At 37.7% G+C, this 20,769-nt stretch overlaps 1 protein-coding gene across 1 annotated transcript in view; it reads left to right on the forward strand.

The window, feature by feature from the left end:
• Positions 1-20,769, forward strand: part of DCHS2 (dachsous cadherin-related 2) — a 301,078-nt gene that overhangs the window by 214,320 nt on the left and 65,989 nt on the right. Inside the window, exons 5-11 of the mRNA XM_044913075.1 lie at positions 2,832-3,068; positions 4,575-5,591; positions 8,326-8,513; positions 9,821-9,920; positions 13,510-13,667; positions 15,633-16,476; positions 18,609-18,848. Coding sequence (XP_044769010.1) covers positions 2,832-3,068; positions 4,575-5,591; positions 8,326-8,513; positions 9,821-9,920; positions 13,510-13,667; positions 15,633-16,476; positions 18,609-18,848 — 2,784 coding nt within the window. The remainder of the gene's footprint in view (positions 1-2,831; positions 3,069-4,574; positions 5,592-8,325; positions 8,514-9,820; positions 9,921-13,509; positions 13,668-15,632; positions 16,477-18,608; positions 18,849-20,769) is intronic.

The following is a 20,769-nucleotide window of genomic DNA, read 5'->3' on the forward strand; positions in this document are numbered from 1 at the left end:
ACATTAATTTTTTCATTGTCATCATCAAGAGTGGAAAATGAAACCTTTAAACAATTTCTCTGTAGGAGTGCCTGGGTGGCTCAGTCGTTAAGCATCCGCCTTTGGCTCAGGTCATGATCCCAGGGTCCTGGGATCGAGCCCCACATCAGGCTCCCTGTTCTGCAGGAAGCCTGCTTCTCCCTCTCCCACTCCCCCTGCTTGTGTTCCCTCTCTCGCTGTGTCTCTCTCTGTCAAATAAATAAATAAAATCTTTTTAAAAAAAAATTTCTCTGTAACTGGAACTGAGTCAACTCTGGAAGAATATATACCTGGGGAGTGGGGATGACTGGAGGGGAGAGGGACTTTTCATTTATTTCTCAAGGCAGACACTTTTGTATTATTTGAGTTCTTTTTTTAACCAAGCATAGACTTTAATAATAAAGAATTTTTAAAGCTCATCAATAACAGATGGGAACAATCTGACATGGAAATTTATGTGATAATTATCGAATGCTTTGGTGAATCACCAAATCAGTATGAACCCAAATTTTAATATGGCTGTGATAGCTGGTGTAATAATACTTGGTTACATTAATATTTTATAAGTATTCTAATAAAGAGTGTTTATACTCTTTTTTGTAATAGTTAGATTGTAGCTGGAACCATGTGTTCACCAATCAACTTGGAGCATGTTCAGGAGAAATGAACCATGAGTGAAAGGACTTAAAATCATGTTAGATAAGGAACTGCTACAGAAAATGGGGACGCTCTGCCTGGAGCAGGTCAGACAAGATATTTGACCTCAGTTATTGATGACTTGTTATGCCAAAGAGAAGTAAAACATATTTCATTACATTTTTTTTAAAGATTTTATTTATTTATTTGACAGAAAGACACAGTGAGAGAGGGAACACAAGCAGGGGGAGTGGGAGAGGGAGAAGCAGGCTTCCCGCTGAGCAGGGAGCCCGATGCGGGGCTCGATCCCAGGACCCTGAGATCGTGACCTGAGCCGAAGGCAGACGCTTAACGACTGAGCCACCCAGGTGCCCCTATTTCATTACATTTCTAATAGAAATAGAAACAAGGAATTGGAGTTTGTAAGAGGACAGATTTGACTTAAAAAAAAGAAAGAAATTGAATGGATATCATCTTTTTTATGCCTAGAAAGCTGACAATTCAGATGTTTTGGCCAGCTTCTCATAAACTGGCAAAAACTGCACTATTCCTTCATTTAACTTATGCTTACAGCCAATTATATTGTGATAGATCCTGCAGAGTTCAGCTACATTTATTTGTATGTAAATTCATGTGATAAGTTTGTGTGTTTTTTTCTTTCTCATTAAAAAAAACTAACATGTTCATTTCTGAAGTTGGTTATGTTTTATCTGTTTTCAAACAAGCACATGAAAGGGTGGTAATAATATTAAATAGCTGGTTTTCTCAGCATTACTGGATCCCTCCCCAACTTAACCATTCACACCTTCTCCTCTCACCCACACTATGTACACAAGCCTAACTTCTCACTCTTGTCCCCATGGTTTTAACACTTTTTTAAAAAAGATTTTTTATTTGTTAAAGAGAGAGAAAGAGAGCATGATGAGTGGCGGGGGGGGGAGGGGCAGAGGAAGAGGGAGAAGCAGACTCCCCGCTGAGCAGGGAGTCTGATGGACACGGGGCTCAATACCAGGACCCTGATATTGATCATGACTTGAACTGAAGTCAGATGCTTAACCGACTGGGCCACCCAGGCACCCCGCCCCTACCATGGTTTTAACATTTATTCAAGTTTTCTTACCCACAGCCATCGACATTATACCTTCTCACCACAAACATAGAGCCAGTTGAAAAAGAGAGCTGCCCTAACCATCTAGTTCAGGTCAGGTGTCAAATACCTCAGAAGATGAAGTTTTAGTTTCATTCTGTAGATTTAGGATCCTGATACCTGGGCAGATTGTGATCACCCTACAATCCTCCATTAGCTGAGATTACTTTGGATTATGGTGTATACTCTGCCATCCCATCATCCTGGGCTGGTTATATTGTTGTTAAGATCTAACAAAGGCAACACAATTTATGTTTACTGCTGAACTGATATACTTCCTAGATGCCTAATGTTTAAGCTCTGGGAAAATATTGCTTACCTGACTGAATTTGGACCATCATTTTGCAAATATGCTCAAATTCTTGGATTGGAAAGTAGATGTATTAGTCAGGGTTCTCCAGTAATGGAACCAATAGGAGAGAGAGAGAGATAATAGGAAGATAGATAGATAGATAGATAGATAGATAGATAGATAGATAGATGATAGAGGTAGATATAGAGAGATTTATTTATTATAAGGAATTAGCTCATGTGATTATGGAGGCAAACAAGTCCCAAAATCTGCAAGTGAGTTGGTCAATGAGAGACCCAGGAGAACCGATGGTGTAGTTCCAGTCTGATGCTTGTAGTCTCAGGCCTTAGGAAGATCTGATGTTTCAGTATAATTCTGAAAGCGGGAAAAAACTAATATCTCATTTCAGAGGCAATCAGGCATGAGGAATGGCCATGACTCAGGGAAGTATCAGTCTTTCTGTTGTATTTAGGCCTTCAACTGGTTTAGTGAGGCCCATCCACCTGAGGGAGGACAATCTGCTTGAATTAGTCTACCCATTTAAATATTAATCTCATCCAAAACGCCATCACAGTAACATGCAACATAATACTTGACCAGATGTTTGGGTCAACTTGGCCCAGTCAAGTTGACCTAAAGTTAACCATCGCGGTAGAGTTAGCAGATCCAGTGTCACTGTTGCTCATCAGTATTTATTGCCTGTTCTCTGTTTTTCAATTCTTTCTCTCTCCTGCCCAGGAATTATTTACTTAATGTCAACTCTTAGTCACTTGGAATCTACTACCCTTTTGTTGATGGTCTGTGCTCGAGATGGTGGCGGGCTCACATCTGTCGTTAATGCTGACATCACTATACACATTCTTCAGACAACACTGGCACCTGCTGAATTTGAAAGGCCTAAGTATACTTTCTCAGTTTATGAAGATGTACCTGAAGACAGTCCTGTGGGAACAGTGAAAGCAAAAGAGTCCTCGAGTAAGTACTTGCTTCTTATGCCTTGTTAAAATCCACTACTGGAATATTTTCGGTGTTTTCTTAGGCTGTGTCATCTTGAATAAATCTTTTCCTTTCTCCATGCAAGAAGAATGGAGACCACACAATCTGTGGCTTACTCTTTGTTCTTTCAGCATCATTTCTATCCTATGATTTTTCCTAATCAAAAAAGTAATAGATACTTTTAAAAGTTTGAAACAATACAGAAGGATTATAATGTAGAAAGTATACATCTATAACCCACTCCTCCAAACACACACATGTGCACATACACACTCTTTAAAATTTTGTGAAAGTCTTTTTTTTTTTAAGATTTTATTTATCTATTTGAGACAGAGAGAGAGAGAATGAGCAGGGGTTGGGGCAGAGGGAGAGGGAGAAGCAGACTCCCCGCCGAGCAGGGAGCCCAATGTGGCACTCAATCCCAGGACCCTGGAATCATGACCTGAGCTGAAGGCAGACGCTTAACGGACTGAACCACCCAGGCGCCCCACACTTATTTTTTTTTTTTTAATGAAAATACATCCTGCTGTATTTGTTGTTTTACAACTACCCTTTACCGCCACTTTATATGTTGAGGACAGTTTTCCAAGTAACTGGACATCATTCTGTCTCATTTAAACAAAGGTTGCGTAGTATTTTGACTTAGATATAAACATGTTTTCTTGAAACATTTCCCTTTTGCTATTAATTTGAATGATTTATAGCCATTTTATGCTAGTCCAAATAATACTCAAGCAAATATCCATATATGATTTATAAAGGTTTCTCTGCAGAGTAGATTCCTAGAAGTGAATTATTTGTCCAAAGATCTTGCTCTGCTCACAGTCCACTTCTTCTCTGTCCTCTTTCCCTTCCCTTAACCTTTGTGGGGTTTATTTGCCATTCACAGGTAGATATCATAGAGAAGCATCAGTATAACCTTAACTTGGCTTCCCCAAATATGTGAAACAGGCATCCAAGTTATTTTCTGAATATCTTTCCCTTTTACTTAATGCAGAATGATTGAAAGGAAGATAGTGAAACCTGTGGCTTGCTTCTTGTCCATTGGGCATTACCTTTGTCCGCAAATACATCTTAACCATGGTGTTCACTTTTCAGTAGATTCTGGAGAGCTGAGAAAGATGTAATACATTGCATTATGTTTTCCATGGATGTAGTATATATCCATGGAATATATATGCAGACATATACTTTTAGAGTGTTTGCCTGGATCCCGGAGGACATAAATGTGAGCACTTCGGTAATTGTTCATGTCCTGGATGAGAATGACAATTCCCCTACCTTCTTGCATGATGTGTTGTTTTTGAAAGTTGAGGAGAGCCCTGTTCCACAAGGGGTAATAGGCAAAATTACAGCAATACACATACGTATATTAATGCTTTAAGTTTTCAGCGTTTCCAATAGGTGCATTCCAGTAGGTGCATCTGGTGATTGCTTTTTCTTTCTTTTTTTTTTTTTTTTAATCCCCCCCAACTCTTTTTTTAGATTCTTCAGAGCCAATTTTTTATAGAATCTCCTCTGGTGATCTGGACAGAAAGTTCTCTATTCACCCATGGCTGGGCGTCATTCGAACTCAGAAGCCTCTGGATCATGAAACACAGCCGGTGGTTGTGCTCACAGTGCAGGCTCAGCTTGGCAGCTCTCCGGCCTACAGCATTACAGAGGTCAACATAACTGTAATTGATGTCAATGACAACCGTCCGGTATTTCCCAAAGCCTCTGATGAGGTGAAAATAGCTCAAACCACGTTGCCTGGCACAGCCTTGTACCTCGCCCGTGCACAAGACAAAGACAGTGGGCAGAATGGATTCATCAGATATACAATCGCAAGCCAGGATCCAAGCATCTTTGCCATCGACTCAGGGCTTGGTGCGGTGTACCTCAATGAGAGTCTGGGAAGTCACATGCCCCGGAAGTGCACGCTCACTCTCCTGGCCCAGGATCTGGGCGTTCCTCCTCAGGCATCCCTGTTAGTGCTGACAGTTGTGATTGAGGAACAAGAGCAAAACCCATCCTTGACTTTTGAAAACTTGGTCTATCAAGTGGAAGTTAGCGAGTCTCTCTCGCTGATGACCCCAATCCTGCAAATACAGGCTTACCCACTTGGCCCACAGCGCACAGCCTCGCAGCTCCTGTACTCGCTGGAGCCCAGCACAGACTCCGCTGTGTTTGGCATTCGCCCTGACACAGGCTGGATTTATTTGCGGCGACAGCTTGACTATGAATCCACACAGACATATAATTTTAGAGTGTTTGCCTGGATCCCGGAGGACAGATTGTCGCAAAATGTGAGCACTTCAGTAATTGTTCATGTCCTGGATGAGAATGACAATTCCCCTACCTTCTTGCATGATGTGTTGTTTTTGAAAGTCGAGGAAAGCCCTGTTCCACAAGGGGTAATAGGCAAAATTACAGCAATTGACAGAGACTCGGGAAAGAATGGACAGCTGTCATATTTCCTTTTGTCTGATGGAAAATTCTTCAAGATGAATCCTAATACAGGTAGCATTTTGTAGCTTCCACTTACTCCTTTAAAATCGAAATGCACAAAACTCAAGTCTCTTAGTGATAACATTACAAACATGTAGTTAAAATTAGTTTCTAGGAGATACCTTATTCAATTAGAGAATTGTGATTTTAAAATGAAGTCAAAATTGAGTAGAATTTTACCTGTAATGATTCATACTCCTCTTGCCTCATATCCACATATTGCCAGTGTATGGTTCTTATACTGAATTAGAGCTACAGTCAGAATTGGACTGAATAAATCCCTGTGCAAAGTCTAATTTTCCCCCCAACTGTTCTTTTTCACTTGTAGATTTTTTTAAAAGCCAAATAATATTTTATAAACTATAAATGTCATTGATGTAAAGCTAGAAAAAGATCCATTAGGTAAGATTGCAAAATCACTCTATTGATGTATTTCCCCATTCTCATTCTGATAAGGGAACCATGGTGAAAAGGGCAAATATTTCCGCTCAGTTCTTTTTTTCCAAGTCTTCATTATAAAGTTAAATATTAAAATGCTATTACATTTTAAAATTTATATTGCAGAAATTTACAAGGATCTTATTTAATTCTATACCTACAAATGAAATATGTTCATACGGCAACCATATAGCTGAAGAAACTGAGACTCAGAGCTCAAAGAACATGTCCCAGGTTGTGGAGCTGGAAGGAAGAGAAGGCCACCACCCGTACAACTCCAGGAGGCACCATTTATGTTGTAGCCTTTGTAATTGGCCCCCTGCCCCATAGTGGGACAGAATTTGAATTCAGTTCTGATGAACTTCAAGCCTTTACTCTCATGAAAGGCCTGTTGTGTGAATTAGGAACAGGTGCCCCTTCCTCCAGCAGATGGAGCTTTACACCAGGGCACATGACTTTGCCACTGCAAAGTGGAGTTCAGCTCACATTCACTTCCAAGCTGGGACGCCCTCTGCAGGGCACAAACTGCACAGCAGGGCAGGGTGATCTGCTTGCTCGTGCCTTCCAGATGCTAGGTAGTTTTGTAGGTCTTCTATTTCCACTTGGGACTTAAAAAAAATAATAAAGTATACAGTTGGTTCCCCCTATGGTTTTAGCTCTCCTACAATTAGTCCAGTGCCCAGCTTCAGAAGACCAGGTGTCCTTTCCTAGAATTGTTGTATGCTGGAAGCAAGTAGCTTAACCTTAGAGCTCAGTTTCCTTACCATGAATAGAGGAGATAATGCCTGACATGCTCTGCATTCTGCTCGGAGGGGGAAAGAGTTTAAGTCTATGAAGGGGCTTGCAAGACGACCTTCTTGCAAACGATTCCCATTCCCCAGGGCTGGGTACAGTGTGGCCACACGGGTCGAGAGCACCCTTCAGAGCATGGCAGGCATGCCCGTCTTCCACATCTCCACATCCTGGTGCTCTGAGCCGTCTGCGTGGTGACTGGGACTAGCTCCCGTGGAAGGCTGCAGTGGCATCTCCCGTGCCCAGTTCCAGGCTGAGCTTCCCAGTCTTTTCCCCCCTGACTTCCTAACTGCTGCTTGCCCATCAGAGTTGGTTCATCAGATAAAAATCTGTTTGCCATTCAGGATTTAGGGTTTTCAGAGGAGAATTACAGTTTGGAGCTTTAAAAATGCAGTTGTTGGGTATGTGATTTTTGTTAAAAATCACACTTCTCGTAAGCATTTATATAAATGTAGTTTACATAGTGGATGGATATAGTAAACACTGCATTTCAGCTTGACAATTCCACAACTTACCTCAAACGTGAATTTTCCTTTCTGCTCCTGATTTCACTCTTTGTTTTGTTCTACACACTGTCATTTCATTTGGATGAGGAGGGTAAAACCAATCTTAGAAATGGTAATGTTAGCTGGAAGTTGCTTCATATTGACTTTCTCACAAATAGATATCTCCATAAATAGTGAGGAAAGTAATAGCTGGTGGAGCTCTGCAGCAGGAGCTGGGCTGCCTGGAGAGGGCATGTGGCCTCCAAGGGTCCATGGCCTGAGTCTCCATGGCTGAACCATGATGGAAGTTGCTAGAAAACAGTTCTGAGGAAGAACATGGAAAATAAGGCTTGCAAAGCATTCAGTTATTTGGGAAGTCACTATTCATTGCTACACATATGTTTTGTGACATAACAATAAAGAACTATTTACATAAAAGCTAAATCATTGCCTACAGAATGTATTTGATTTTCAGGAAGGTATTTTGGCATTATTTTGAAGTAACGATAACAATTGTCACATTTGTAATAATTTATGGCTTACAAAATACTTTTAAATTTATGATTGTATTTGTTTCTGGTAGCCCTAGGAGGTAGGCTAGGGAGAGGTCCTTCCATGTCTGAGGTGGAGAAACTGGGACCCAAACCCTGAACTTGTAATATCAGAGCTGAGGTGCTTTCCATTATTCTATGGGGCAGTATGAAGAAGGATATGCTATAATTTTAAATCTTCTAAATTATTACCAAATTCCCACAAAGTACTTTATCATATATTTTTATGAATTCATTTTTTTAGATCAGATGGTGGATGGCAGATAGTTTGAAATACAAAGAATGACAAATTGGAAATGGCATTTTCGGGAGAAACTTCAGAAAATTTAACAGTAGAGCCAAACTACTAATGTACATCATCTTAGAAATGGTGCATTTACTCTGAGTTTTATGTCTGGTTTTCCTTTCCGTGAATTAGCTTGGAGGGGGTCATTCTAGTACACAGTGACAGCCTCTTTTGTTCTCCTCTGTGTTCCTTAGGTGAATTTATCAGTTGGGTGGCATTGGATCACGAGCTTCAGGTGCACCATCAGGTGACAATCCTAGTGACTGATCATGGCTCCCCGGCACGGAACGCCACCATGGTGGTTTATGTGTCAGTGACTGACATCAATGATAACAGGCCATATTTCCCACAGTTTCTCCCTGGAGAGGAATTGCACATCAAGGTTTGTGGAGTGAAATTGCCTTGCAATGATTTTGTAATAGTCTTAGTCGTTTGTTTTGAGCACCATCTTGTGGTAAAAAGTGTGAATTTATCAAATCAGTCTCAATGTGGCAATGTATGTTTCCAGATCTAAAAATTGTGAACATGTCAAAAAAACAAACAAAAAAAAGACTCCACAAATTAAAATATAAAATAAAATGGTTATATGTTCAATTTGGGATCCCATATCTAGTTTTATGATAATGTAGTTTTGCCTGTTGTGTACAAATGTAATAGTGCCCCACTATCAGTAATGCTCAGATATGGATTGTTTTCCCAGTAATTTGCATGCATCTCTCGGTTCAGATCTCCTTATGGGCAACTGGTACACATCTCTAAGCTGGTTAGTTAAATATAGGGGAACAATCTGTAGCTCTAAAGTAGAAAGACGTGCAACCAGAGACCATAAAATTTGATCTTTGGTAGCACCTGCAGAAATTTCTAATTATATTTATATGATTTCATCTTTTTCATTTCCATGTTTTGTATGTTTTATAATATACATAATAAATTAGAATATTTGTTCATGGACATAATTAATAAATGTATCTTGGAGGTATTTATACTTTTTTAATGAATGGGTTACATGAACAAAAAGTTTGGAAGCTGTTGCTCCAAACCAACTGAATTGGACATTCAAATTGTGTTCAGATATGCATATTGAACAATTAAAAAAGGATATTGAGACAGTTCATAACTTTAAACTCATCTTCCAAAGCTGTATTTAAAGAAAATCCTACCAAAACAAAGCATTATTTTAGTATCATTTTTATTTTAATTATATCATTAAAACATCCCAGGGCAGGGTAGCAGGACTCCACACTTGGAGTTCAACTCCCCATGTACATTTCAATATTCCATGAAAGTTCCTGTTAACTACTGAGGTATGTTACCTCTATCAGGTGTGTTTCCTGAACTAAAGGTTTATATTAAAGGATATTTTGGACCTTTTAAATAATGAGAAGATGCTAGAATTCTTAAAATGTATCCAAGATCTACGATTATTTAGTCAATTTGATTTTTTTTCAAAATTAGTTCAAATGCTGCAGATGATTTGTTCAAATTGAACTAGTTTGTTCAAATATGTAGTATTGTTTCTTTTCATGGATTTGCATTTATATAACTTTTATATGGTAGACATTTGAGTTACAGGTGGATTTTAACATAGTTTAAAAAATGCTTAGTAGCAATGTGTTCTTTCACTTAAAGGTTCTTATTTCTCTCTAAACTTTCAATGACTAATTTTTAAGCCATTTGTTTTAATGACAGGTTCTGGAAGGTCAACCAGTAAATATGTTGGTTACAACTGTGTTTGCAAAAGATTTTGACGAAGGAAACAATGCAGAAGTTGTATATTCAGTATCTTCAGGTAAAAGTCACCCTTATAAAGGATTAGGAGCTTTTAGGATTTCCTCTTTTGTCTACCAACTATCTACCTTCTTCTGGGAAAATGGGTAATGTTGAAAATAACACGAGGTACAAACAAAATACATTTGTGATTATCTAGAGTCACCTTCATTTAAAAAATTAACTTAAAACTTTAAGGTAAAATCATGGTAGTTTTTCTGTGTCCTAAATAGAAACCAACCAACCATCCACCTTCAATGGATAATTTTCAATAATCTGAAATGCAAATCAACTTTTATTGAAAGTAAAGTAGTAGTGAATCAAAATTGGTATTAAGTATAAAGAAATATGATTATGAATGCAAACATCTATGAATCTCTATGAAGACTAAATATTCTTAAGGTCAAAGTAAATCATACTTGGAAAATGTCACAGTACATATATTATGTGTGTATGTTGGAACTTCATTAGGAAAGGCTCATGTTTATAGTTTTCTTTTAGAATGCACAGGCCTCAGATTTGTTTTGGTGATTAGCTTTAGTTGGCACTGCGTTTTACAATATTTTTAAATATATTTGTTGCTTGTCATGTTTGTCACAAAATGTGACATAATGTTATTTCTTGCTAATAATGTTATCTCTTTCTCGAAAGAAAGAAAGAGATAAAGATCTTTTTAAAAATTACTAGCATTTTATTTATTTTTTTAAAGATTTATTTATTTATTTTAGAGAGAGAGAGCAGGGGGTGGGAGAGACAGAAAGAAAGGAGAGGGAGAGAGAGAATCTCAAGCAGACACCGTGCTGAGTGCCAAACCAACAGAGGGCTGGATCTCAGGACCCAGAGATCATGACCTGAGTAGAAACCAAGAGTCTGTCACTCAACTGACTGAGCCACCCAGGCGCCCCCCCAAAAATCACTAGCATTTTAAAAACTAAGCAGATTTTCAAAGATCTTGCTCATCGTAACAGGGAAATCCATAGGGTATTGGGGCAGATATACTGTGAAGTAATGAAGTTTAAGTTTCAGGTTCCTTCACTTGAAGGGCTCCTCTGGGATGGGAGTAAGGGGCAGTGGACAATTTATATTTGTAATATTGTCCTATTTTTCTTAAAGACAGCCCCCCCACATTATATATTTGAAACCCCCCCCCCAAAATCAGGAGCATAGGGAGGAAAATTCCAATAAAAGACATTCAAAACCTTTATGTAGGAAATTACAAATTATTAATGAAAGACCTTAAAGAAGAATGAAATGAAAAGGCATATCATGTTCATGCTTGGGAAAGTTCAAGATCCTAAAGGCAACATATTCAGTGAGCCTGCTGCACACATACATACACACACAAACACACAGAAATTAATATATTAAGCTATAATCCTGCTATAATACCATTATCTAGAAAGAACTGAAACCAGGCTATCTACTACTCACGAATATATGGACGAGAAAGATAAACCACCACTTGAGAAAAGAAGCTAGTTCCTGGGAAGAAGGAGGGGAATGAGATTTGGAGGTATACCCAAATCCTCTGCTGTAGCGATACTATGTTATTTGTTTAAGACTTTTGAAGAAATTGTGGGAATTGACTAGTTTGGAAATGTTTATATGGGGGTTCATCATATATTTCCAAATATTTGAAATACTGATTTTTTAAAAATTAGCTTCTAAAATAATACTTGGGTGTAACAATATAAAAAATATAATGGTATATATTCTGGTATTCATACCTTTGCTTCTACTTCATCCAATTGCTAAATAGAGGCAACTACAAAATATAAGGAGAAATAGCAAGATAAAAATAAATATAACGTAGGGTGCCTGGTTAGCTCAGTCACTTAAACTTCAGACTCTTAATTTTGGCTCAGGTCGTGATCTCAGGGTTGTGAGATGGAGCCCCACTTCAGGCTCCATGCTGAGCATGGAGTCTGTTTGGGATTCTCTCTCCCCTCTCTCTGTCCCTCCCCCCAACCACTCATGTTCTTTCTCTTAAAAAAAAAAAAAAAAAGGATAAAAAAGAAATATAAATAAATAGGTGTAATGCAAATGAACACATGTAAAACATTTATGAAAATTTCATACAGTATTCATGTAAAAATGAATAAATTGATCAAGGCATAGAAATCACAACTAGTAGATGTTACATAATTTCCTGCTCTACCCTCTAACTTTCTTAAGGGCAGGAGTTCTTTTTTTATTTGTCTTTGTATCTCCTATGACTGGTAAAATACCTGTTCTGTGATAATGACTCATCAAAATGGAACAAAAGAATGAAAGAGAGCCCCTAGCTCAGGCTTTGTCAAGAGTTTTTTGGATTGTTTGAAATGTTTAGATTCTACTAAACAATATAAATCTGTTATTTAACCAAAAAAACCTATATAATCAATTTAATTAGAAGTACCAGTATGAACTTGTGACAGATTTTAGTTTGTGCATGTGTGTATTCTCTGTCCACTGAAAAAGGCCTAGAAACAATGACTGGCCTGGAAGCAATAAGCACCCCCTCACGTTCAGAATATAGCCTCCCGATACCATGTTCCTCCAAAAGGAACCAGGAATCCTTGACGAAACGGCTGACTCCAGGTCTTGGACAGGAAATCTTTACAAGATGAGTCTGTGCCATTTTGTCATACCAGATACAAGGCGGTTACTAAAGACTACTAGGATCATATTAGAAAAGTTCAGGAATCAACTTCAAAAGAATCCCAATGTTCTAAGATGGGAAAATTTGAGCATAGATAAGAATAATAATGGCAATAGATTGAAACCCTGCTAATGTGTTTAAATTCATGCGTAATGGTTCTTAAAACAGAGGCTAAGCAAAACTGTAATTATCATAGTTGGAACCCAGGAGGAGGATGTTAGTGAATCAATCCATTATTTTGAACATTGTTAAATAAAAGCTTAGCATCAAGTATTTATCCGGACTTTCCTATAATGAACTATTCCCTTGGGTTATCAGTAAGTAGAGATGCATGTTGAAATATATCCAGAAGAGGGCGCCTGGGTGGCTCAGTTGGTTAAGCGACTGCCTTCGGCTCAGGTCATGATCCTGGAGTCCCTGGATCGAGTCCCGCATCAGGCTCCTTGCTCGGCAGGGAGTCTGCTTCTCCCTCTGACCCTCCTCCCTCTCATGCTCTCTGTCTCTCATTCTGTCTGTCTCAAATAAATAAATAAAATCTTTAAAAAAAAAAAAAAAAGAAATATATCCAGAAGAAATGATAGGATTTCTGGGATTTGCTTCCAAAGAGGATGGTAAAGGGGAATATATGACTAGGGAAGAAAGATTGGTCATGAGTTGATAATTATTGAAGCTAGACGACAGGCAGAGTCATCTCAGTGCTGTCTCCATATAAGGTCAAAGTCATCTTTGTGCAGAGCTCAGTATATCATTCTGTCTACTTTTACATATGTTTGAAAATTTCCATAATAAAACATTTAAAAATTGGTTATGTTTCCTGTCTATATTTTAGTATTATTTTATGTTCATACACTCGCAAAGCTTAAAATAAACAAATCTTCCAAATTATCACAGATGTATGTAGATTCATTAATTCTCTGTTTTCTGCATTGTCAGTTAACATCGATTTCTTAATTTCTGTGTGTGTGTATAGAAGACAGTTCTGATCACTTCAAGATTGATGCCAACAGTGGTGAAATAAGAACAACCACAATCCTTTCATATAACCATAGACCTTCCTACAGGATGACCGTAATTGCCAGTGACCAGGGAGTGCCTACTCTTCAAGGCCAAGCAGTCATTAATATCCAGGTAATATTTTGAAAAAATGCTCAACATCACTTGGCATCAAGGAAATACAAATCAAAACCACAGTGAGATACCACCTCACACCTGTCAGAATAGCTAAAATTAACAAGACAGGAAACAACAAATGTTGGCGAGGATGAGGAGAAAGGGGAACCCTCTTACATTGTTGGTGAGAATGCAAACTGGTGCAGCCACTCTGGAAAACAGTATGGAGGTTCCTCAAAAAGTTGAAAATAGAGCTACCCTGTGACCCAGCAATTGCACTACTAGGTATTTACCCCAAAGATACAAATGTAGTGATCCAAAAGGGCACGTGTACCCCAATGTTTATAGCAGCAATGTCCACAATAGCCAAACTATGGAAAGAGCCTAGATATCCATCAACAGATGAATGGATAAAGAAGATGTAACACACACACACACACACACACACACACACACACACACACACAGGAATATTACTCAGCCATCAAAAAGGATGAAATCTTACCATTTACATCAAAGTGGATGGACCTGGAAGGTAGTATGATGAGCAAAATAAGTCAGTCAGAGAAAGACAATTGTCATATGGTTTCACTCCTATGTGGAATTTAAGAAACAGTACAGAGGATCATAGGGGAAGGGAGGGAAAACTGAATGGGAAGAAATCAGAGAGGTAGACAAACCATGAGAGACTCTTAACTATAGGAAACAAACTGAGGGTTGTTGGAGGGGAGGTGAGTGGGGGGATGGGATAACTGGGTGATGGGCATTAAGGAGGGCACGTGATGTAATGAGCACTGGGTGTTATATGCAACTAATAACTGAATTCTACATCTGAAACTAGTGATGTACTATATGTTGGCTGATTGAGTTAAAAAATATCCAGGTAATGTTCCATCGTCAACATAAAGTGTGAAAAGATGTTCAGAAGGTTTTTGTTAGATTTTTATGGAAATGTGTACAGCGAAGATACCTTAAATTCATGAATGCTATTTTTAGAGAGCATTGCAGATTTATATGTGTCTTTTTATTATCACTTGAGAAATGATTAGACCCAAGTAACTTTTAATTTTAACTTTGTACAGTTCCTGATAAGATATTTACCTTTATCACTACATAGGCATTTATGTTGCTTTGCTTACAAAGAACAAAAAAGTGTCTTGTCTTTTACTTGTTCCTAATTGCAAGGACCTGGTAAATTTGTGGGACAAACTTGTATGTAAACAAGGGTCAATAATATATCACATAGTTCTTTGTAATTATTTTTAAATTTAGAAAAGTCACTTGAGAACCACATTTTAAAGCTTTGCTTTAATCATAATGAGCAAACAACTTGTGGGAAGTCTTCATTGTGGGAAAAATTCACACTCACCAGTCAAAAATGAGATGATTCTGCATAGCTAGATTTCTTTGTTCATACACATGACAATCACTAATATTAATACAGATATGTATAATAATCAAGAATAGATATCCCTAAGAATTCTGTTTGCAAATTATATTCTTTATTGATTGAGGATATGTGGGTTAGGAGAAAATTCTGTATCGTATTATTTCCAAGTCTCTGGTTTCAGATAAACAAAGACACATGATACATAAATGTGAACAGATGTTGTCATTATGGATATATTGGTCTCTAGGATTTAGAGTAATTTGGAGAACTATCTATCCCACATTCTCATTGAAGAATCACAAAGCTACAATTCAGTTTAACTATAGCATGGTCTCACCAAATCTCATTTCACGCATTAGAACAAACAGGGAAATGGAAAATTCTGTACTTTCTTATCTCCTAGATGTTATACAATTTTCAATCTTCAGAGACATACTGGAATTATATAATAGAAAAAGACATTTTCTCACTAATTAACATATGTGTATCATGCAAATGGAAGGAATTAGCTTCCAAAGTAATATCATCACATCTAGTGATTCAACTGTTAAGAAGGACCCCGAATAAAAAGCTCTTTTTCATTCTTGTTTCAGGTGATACCATTATCTAAAGGGAGAGCTATCATTTCTCAGAATATTAGACACTTAGTTTTACCCGAAAACTTGAAGCCTGCAAAAATAATGAGCTTGATAAAGTCACCCGATCACCTTCAACAACATCATAATGGAAAGTTACATTTTAGTATTGCTGCAGATGACAAGGATGGTCACTTCGAAATCGACAGCTCAACAGGGGACTTGTTCCTTTCTAAGGAACTTGATTATGAAATGACGTCTCATTACCTTTTCAGGGTGGTTACTAAAGACCATAGCAAAACCCCTCCCCTGAATAGCACAGTCTTCCTGAGTATTGATGTGGAGGATCAGAATGACCATTCCCCATCTTTCCAAGAAGAGCTCATTGTGATAAGCGTAGAAGAGAATGTCCCTATAGGGACTCTGGTGCACGTCTTCAATGCCAAAGATGGGGATGGCAGTTTTTTGAACAGTAGAATTCAATACTTCATTGAATCCCACCACCCTGGAATGAGTCCATTTCTCATCCACCCCTCATTTGGCACATTAGTCACTGCATCGCCCCTTGACAGAGAGAGGGTTCCAACTGTCATCCTGACAATAACTGCATTGGATCAGGCTGTGAATGTGACAGACCGGCGATTGCAATCACTGACAGCAAAGGTCATGATTTTGGATGTAAATGACCACAGCCCCACTTTTATGTCTTTCCCCATTGCCCACATCAAAGAGGATGCCACAGTGGGCTCCTTGGTGCACCACATAAGTGCTCAAGATCCAGATGAAGGAAGGAATGGAAGAGTGACATACAGCATCCTCTCAGGAAATGACAACACGGCCTTTATGCTAGACGAGTCATCAGGTACTGTCTGTCATTATCAGTTAAAGTCTCTGATCACGTGCTCACATTTGTCTTCTTCATTTTCCTCTGTTAAAATGACAATTCTCAAGATGTATAAGCTTTAAAGAAATGTGACTTGATTTACTGCTTAACTTAGGTAAATGAAAGGCCCAGAGATTGTACTCAGACAGCCTGTAGTTGGCCTGTTTGTTAATATTGACGATGCTTTGTTGCTAGCTCACATTTCACAAGATGAATATATAGTAGCCAACTTCTTTACTGCTTTGCACTGTGGATATTCACAGGGTCGGAGATGGTACCAAAGTGCATCAAGGCAGAGCATGACTAATCATCAGCATTATTCAAAGACTTTAGAAGGGAAACTTATCTTTAAGATCGTACAAATATTCATTTGTAAGTAGTTGGAAGTACTGCATTTAAAAGGTTGGATTGATTTGGGCATTAAGACCTTTGATTCTCATATCAGCTGTAACATTTTATTTTTTGCAGAAGCATTTATTCACTGTCCACTCTGTAGAAATGTCACTCACTGTCACTTCACTTGTCTTGCTGTCACCATGTTACAAGATAACATCTACTAAAACTTTTGATTCAGTTTGATGGAAGGTTACATGCATAAAGTGTCATTCTTGTGAAATTGGAAATGAACACCCCTCAACCTGATTTTCAGGAGATATTGAAGAGATGGACTACCATCTTATTCTCTAAAAAATAAAGTCATTTTGCGTCAATCTTAGAAAAAACATCTCAGATGTATACCATTTGGCCCAACTGTTCGTTAAGAACATTATTTGGAATGGGACTGAATGTGTAGGATTTGGAAGTCATGATTATAGGCCGGCTACATACTGTTGGAAAATTTCATCAAAATATTTATTAAATCCTGTACATATGGTTCCATTCTGAGGCATGCATGACCACCACCTAAAAGCCCAGCTGACAGAGAGATAGTCCAGACCCAGCTGCTGATTTCTGTGAGAGCTGGGGTCTCCAAGGACCTGTTTCAACAATACTTAAAATGTTTTCCAACATGGCTAAGGAAGGTCTCTTTCAGATCGTCAAAGAGGATGGATAAAATTAGAATCGTGCCTCAGTAATATAGGTATCGTGACTCTTAAACAATGGTCCTGGCTGTTTCAGTTGAGATATTTTTCAAAGACATAAATGATCATTGCTGAATGCATTCAGAGGAGACAGGCTATTTTTCTTCGCGAAGCTCACATTTCTTATGAAGAAGACACAGTGAGTTTTGCAATGGCTTTGGCTCTGAAATACAGAGGGATAAGTAATGATTGAAAAACTACCTTACAAAATCTGAATCGGTGAGCTTCTTTAATTATTTGAAGGTAAGTTCTCATAGGATGAGCATGTGTTAGAGAAGCAAACAGCAATCCTCAAAGAAGGAATGTGATGATTGGAATCATGTGACAGCTATCTGTGTGCAAGACTTTATAACACTTTGTTTAGATGAGTTATATGCTTAAATGGCAGTAGGGTGGAGACATGTTCTATTTGTGAGGTTTATTTCCTGAGTTATAGAGTCTTCCTATTTTTTGTTAGGAAAAGAAGATAGTTACTGAGATAGTATAAAGAGACTATAACTCTTTACCTTAAGGAATGTAGCTATACTCACCTTTTGGTAAATGACATGAAGTGTCATTTGACATGGAAGCATATACTGTTACAACCTAGATTTTTTGTTTGTTTGTTTTTGTTTTGTTTTTTAAGTAGGCTCCATGCCCAGCGTGGGGCTCGAGCTCAGGACCCTGAGATCAAGAGTTGCATGCTCTACCGACTGAGCCAGCCAGGCGCCCCTAACCTAAATTTTTTTTTTTAATGAAAGTAGAAAAATAATTTTGGTGTAATCATCTCCATAGATAAAGGTATATGATAGATTATTTCTGAATTCAAATTCATCCTTATAGTTTAAACCAGAATGACTCTTTTGACTAAAAAGTTATCTTTTTATTCTTGATAATATATAAACTTCACATTGATGTAATAAGATTTATTCTTTAGCAAAGAAAGCTTCTGGATCTTTAGCAAGTTAGGTAAGTTAGACAAAGGTAGAGTAAGCACGACTTCTCTAGAAAATGTTTATTCTTTATTGCTCTTCTCCTCTTTCAAATCAGGCTTACTAACAACCACCTGTCCTTTGGACTATGAAATAAAAGCTCAGCACGTTCTGACCCTTCTGGCACTGGATGACGGCATACCAGCACTTTCTTCATCCCAGACTTTGACGATTACTGTTCTTGACGTAAATGATGAGGCACCCGTGTTTCAGCAGGACCTGTATGAAGCTTCAGTTAAAGAAAACCAAAATCCAGGGCAGTTTGTCACAAGGGTTGAAGCTATGGACAAAGATTCGGGTAATTTAAAAATATGGAAACTTGGTAATTAATGCTAAAAACAAAAATTCACATACTTGAAACTAGTTATGGCCCAGAAAATGAAGACAATTGCTAGTTATTTCAAACTTCTAATACCTCTGTAATTAGCATTCACATAAAAACATATACACATGTAAAGGTAATGTGTGCTTTTTTAAAAAAAAGATCTATTTGTTTATTTCAGAGACAGAGAGAGTGTGTGTGCCATCGGGGGAAGGGGCAGAGGTAGAGGGAGAGAATCTCAAGCAGACTCCCCACTGAGCAAGGAGCCCAATGCCTCAACCAAACAACTGAGCCACCTAGGCATCCCCCGATAATGTGTGCTTTTATATGGCATTTGTTTCTATTGATTTATATTATTATTTACGGTAGAGTGATATATACCTAATTAACATAATTTTTTATTTGATCTTGATAATAAACTGCAGTATAGACAAAGTATCACATTTTTTTCAGAGTGTAATGGTTAGATACACCACATACAAAACGGTAAGTGGATCTGTATTTCCTCTCTATATAGTATAATGGAAGAGAGAGGATGCTGGGTGTGAATCCTAGAACTATCCTTTACTTCAGTGTGTAACTTTGAACAAGTAGCTAATTCTCTCTCTTCCTCTGTTTGCTTATCTGGAAAATGGGGATAATGATAGGGCCTAAGTTCTAGTTATGTTATGAGAATGAATGAGTTCTCATAAGACTGGCATAATCAGTGGTCAATAAAGGTCAATTTCTGTCATTACTATTATTACTCTTATTAATGTCAGCCACTGTGTCCAGACAAATAACTTTGAAGTGAATAGTTATTATAGCTGGGAATTTGTAAATGTCTTAGAGTTCCTTTTCAATATCACTGTGACTTTTTTGGTATTTAAGGTCCAGTAACTTTAATAATATTGTTTATATTTTAAACAAAATAACTCTGAAAATTATGGTGAAGTATTTGCCATTGAGAGCATATGCCCATTTCCCCATCTGAGTTAATACAAATAGTTTAATCCAGTTTTTTTTTACCTCATGTATATATATTCTTTTTATTGTATGAGTTTCAGGTGTACATTATAATCTGACGTCAGTATACCCTACAAAGTGTTTACCCCCAAAATCTAGTTATCATCTGTCACTCTACAATTGATCTTGTTTTCCTCTTTCACACATACCCCTGCTCCCTATTCTCTGTATCTGTGAGTTTATCTTTGTTTTGTTTTTGTTGGTTTGTTTTGTTTTGTTTTCAGATTCCACATATGACTAAGTCAAATGGTATCTGTCTTTCTCCTTCTGACTTACTTCACTTAGTATAGTATCCTCAAGGTCCATCCATGTTGTTGCAAATGGCAAGATTTCATTCTTTTTTATGGCTGAGTAATATTCCATTTCACATTCTACATCTTTGTCCATTCATCCATTGATAGACATATAGGTTGTGTACATATCTTGGTTATTGTAAATAATGCTGCGGTGAACATAGGGGTACATATGTCTTTTTAAATTAATATTTTCATCATCTTTGGATAAATACCCAGTAGTGGAATGGCTAGGTCATCTGGTAGTCCTGTTTTTAATTTTTTGAGGAACCTCCATACAGTTTTCCACAGTGGCTGCACCAGTTTGCATTCCCACCAACAGTGCATGAGGGTTTTCTTCTCTCCACATCCTCTCCGACACTTGTTATTTTTTGTCTTTTTGATAATAGCCATTCTAATGAATGTGAGGTGAGATATCATTGTGGTTCGGGTTTGCATTTCCCTAATAATTAGTGATGTTGAACATCTTTTCATGTGACTGTTAGCATCTGTATGTTTTCTTTGGAAAAATGTTTATTCAGATCCTCTGCCCTTTTAAAAATCAGGTTGTTTGTTTTTTGTTATTGAGTTATATGACGTTTTCTTTAAAGATTTATTTA

This window comes from Neomonachus schauinslandi, chromosome 2 (assembly GCF_002201575.2).
Source record: "Neomonachus schauinslandi chromosome 2, ASM220157v2, whole genome shotgun sequence".
Classification (NCBI taxonomy): domain Eukaryota; kingdom Metazoa; phylum Chordata; class Mammalia; order Carnivora; family Phocidae; genus Neomonachus; species Neomonachus schauinslandi.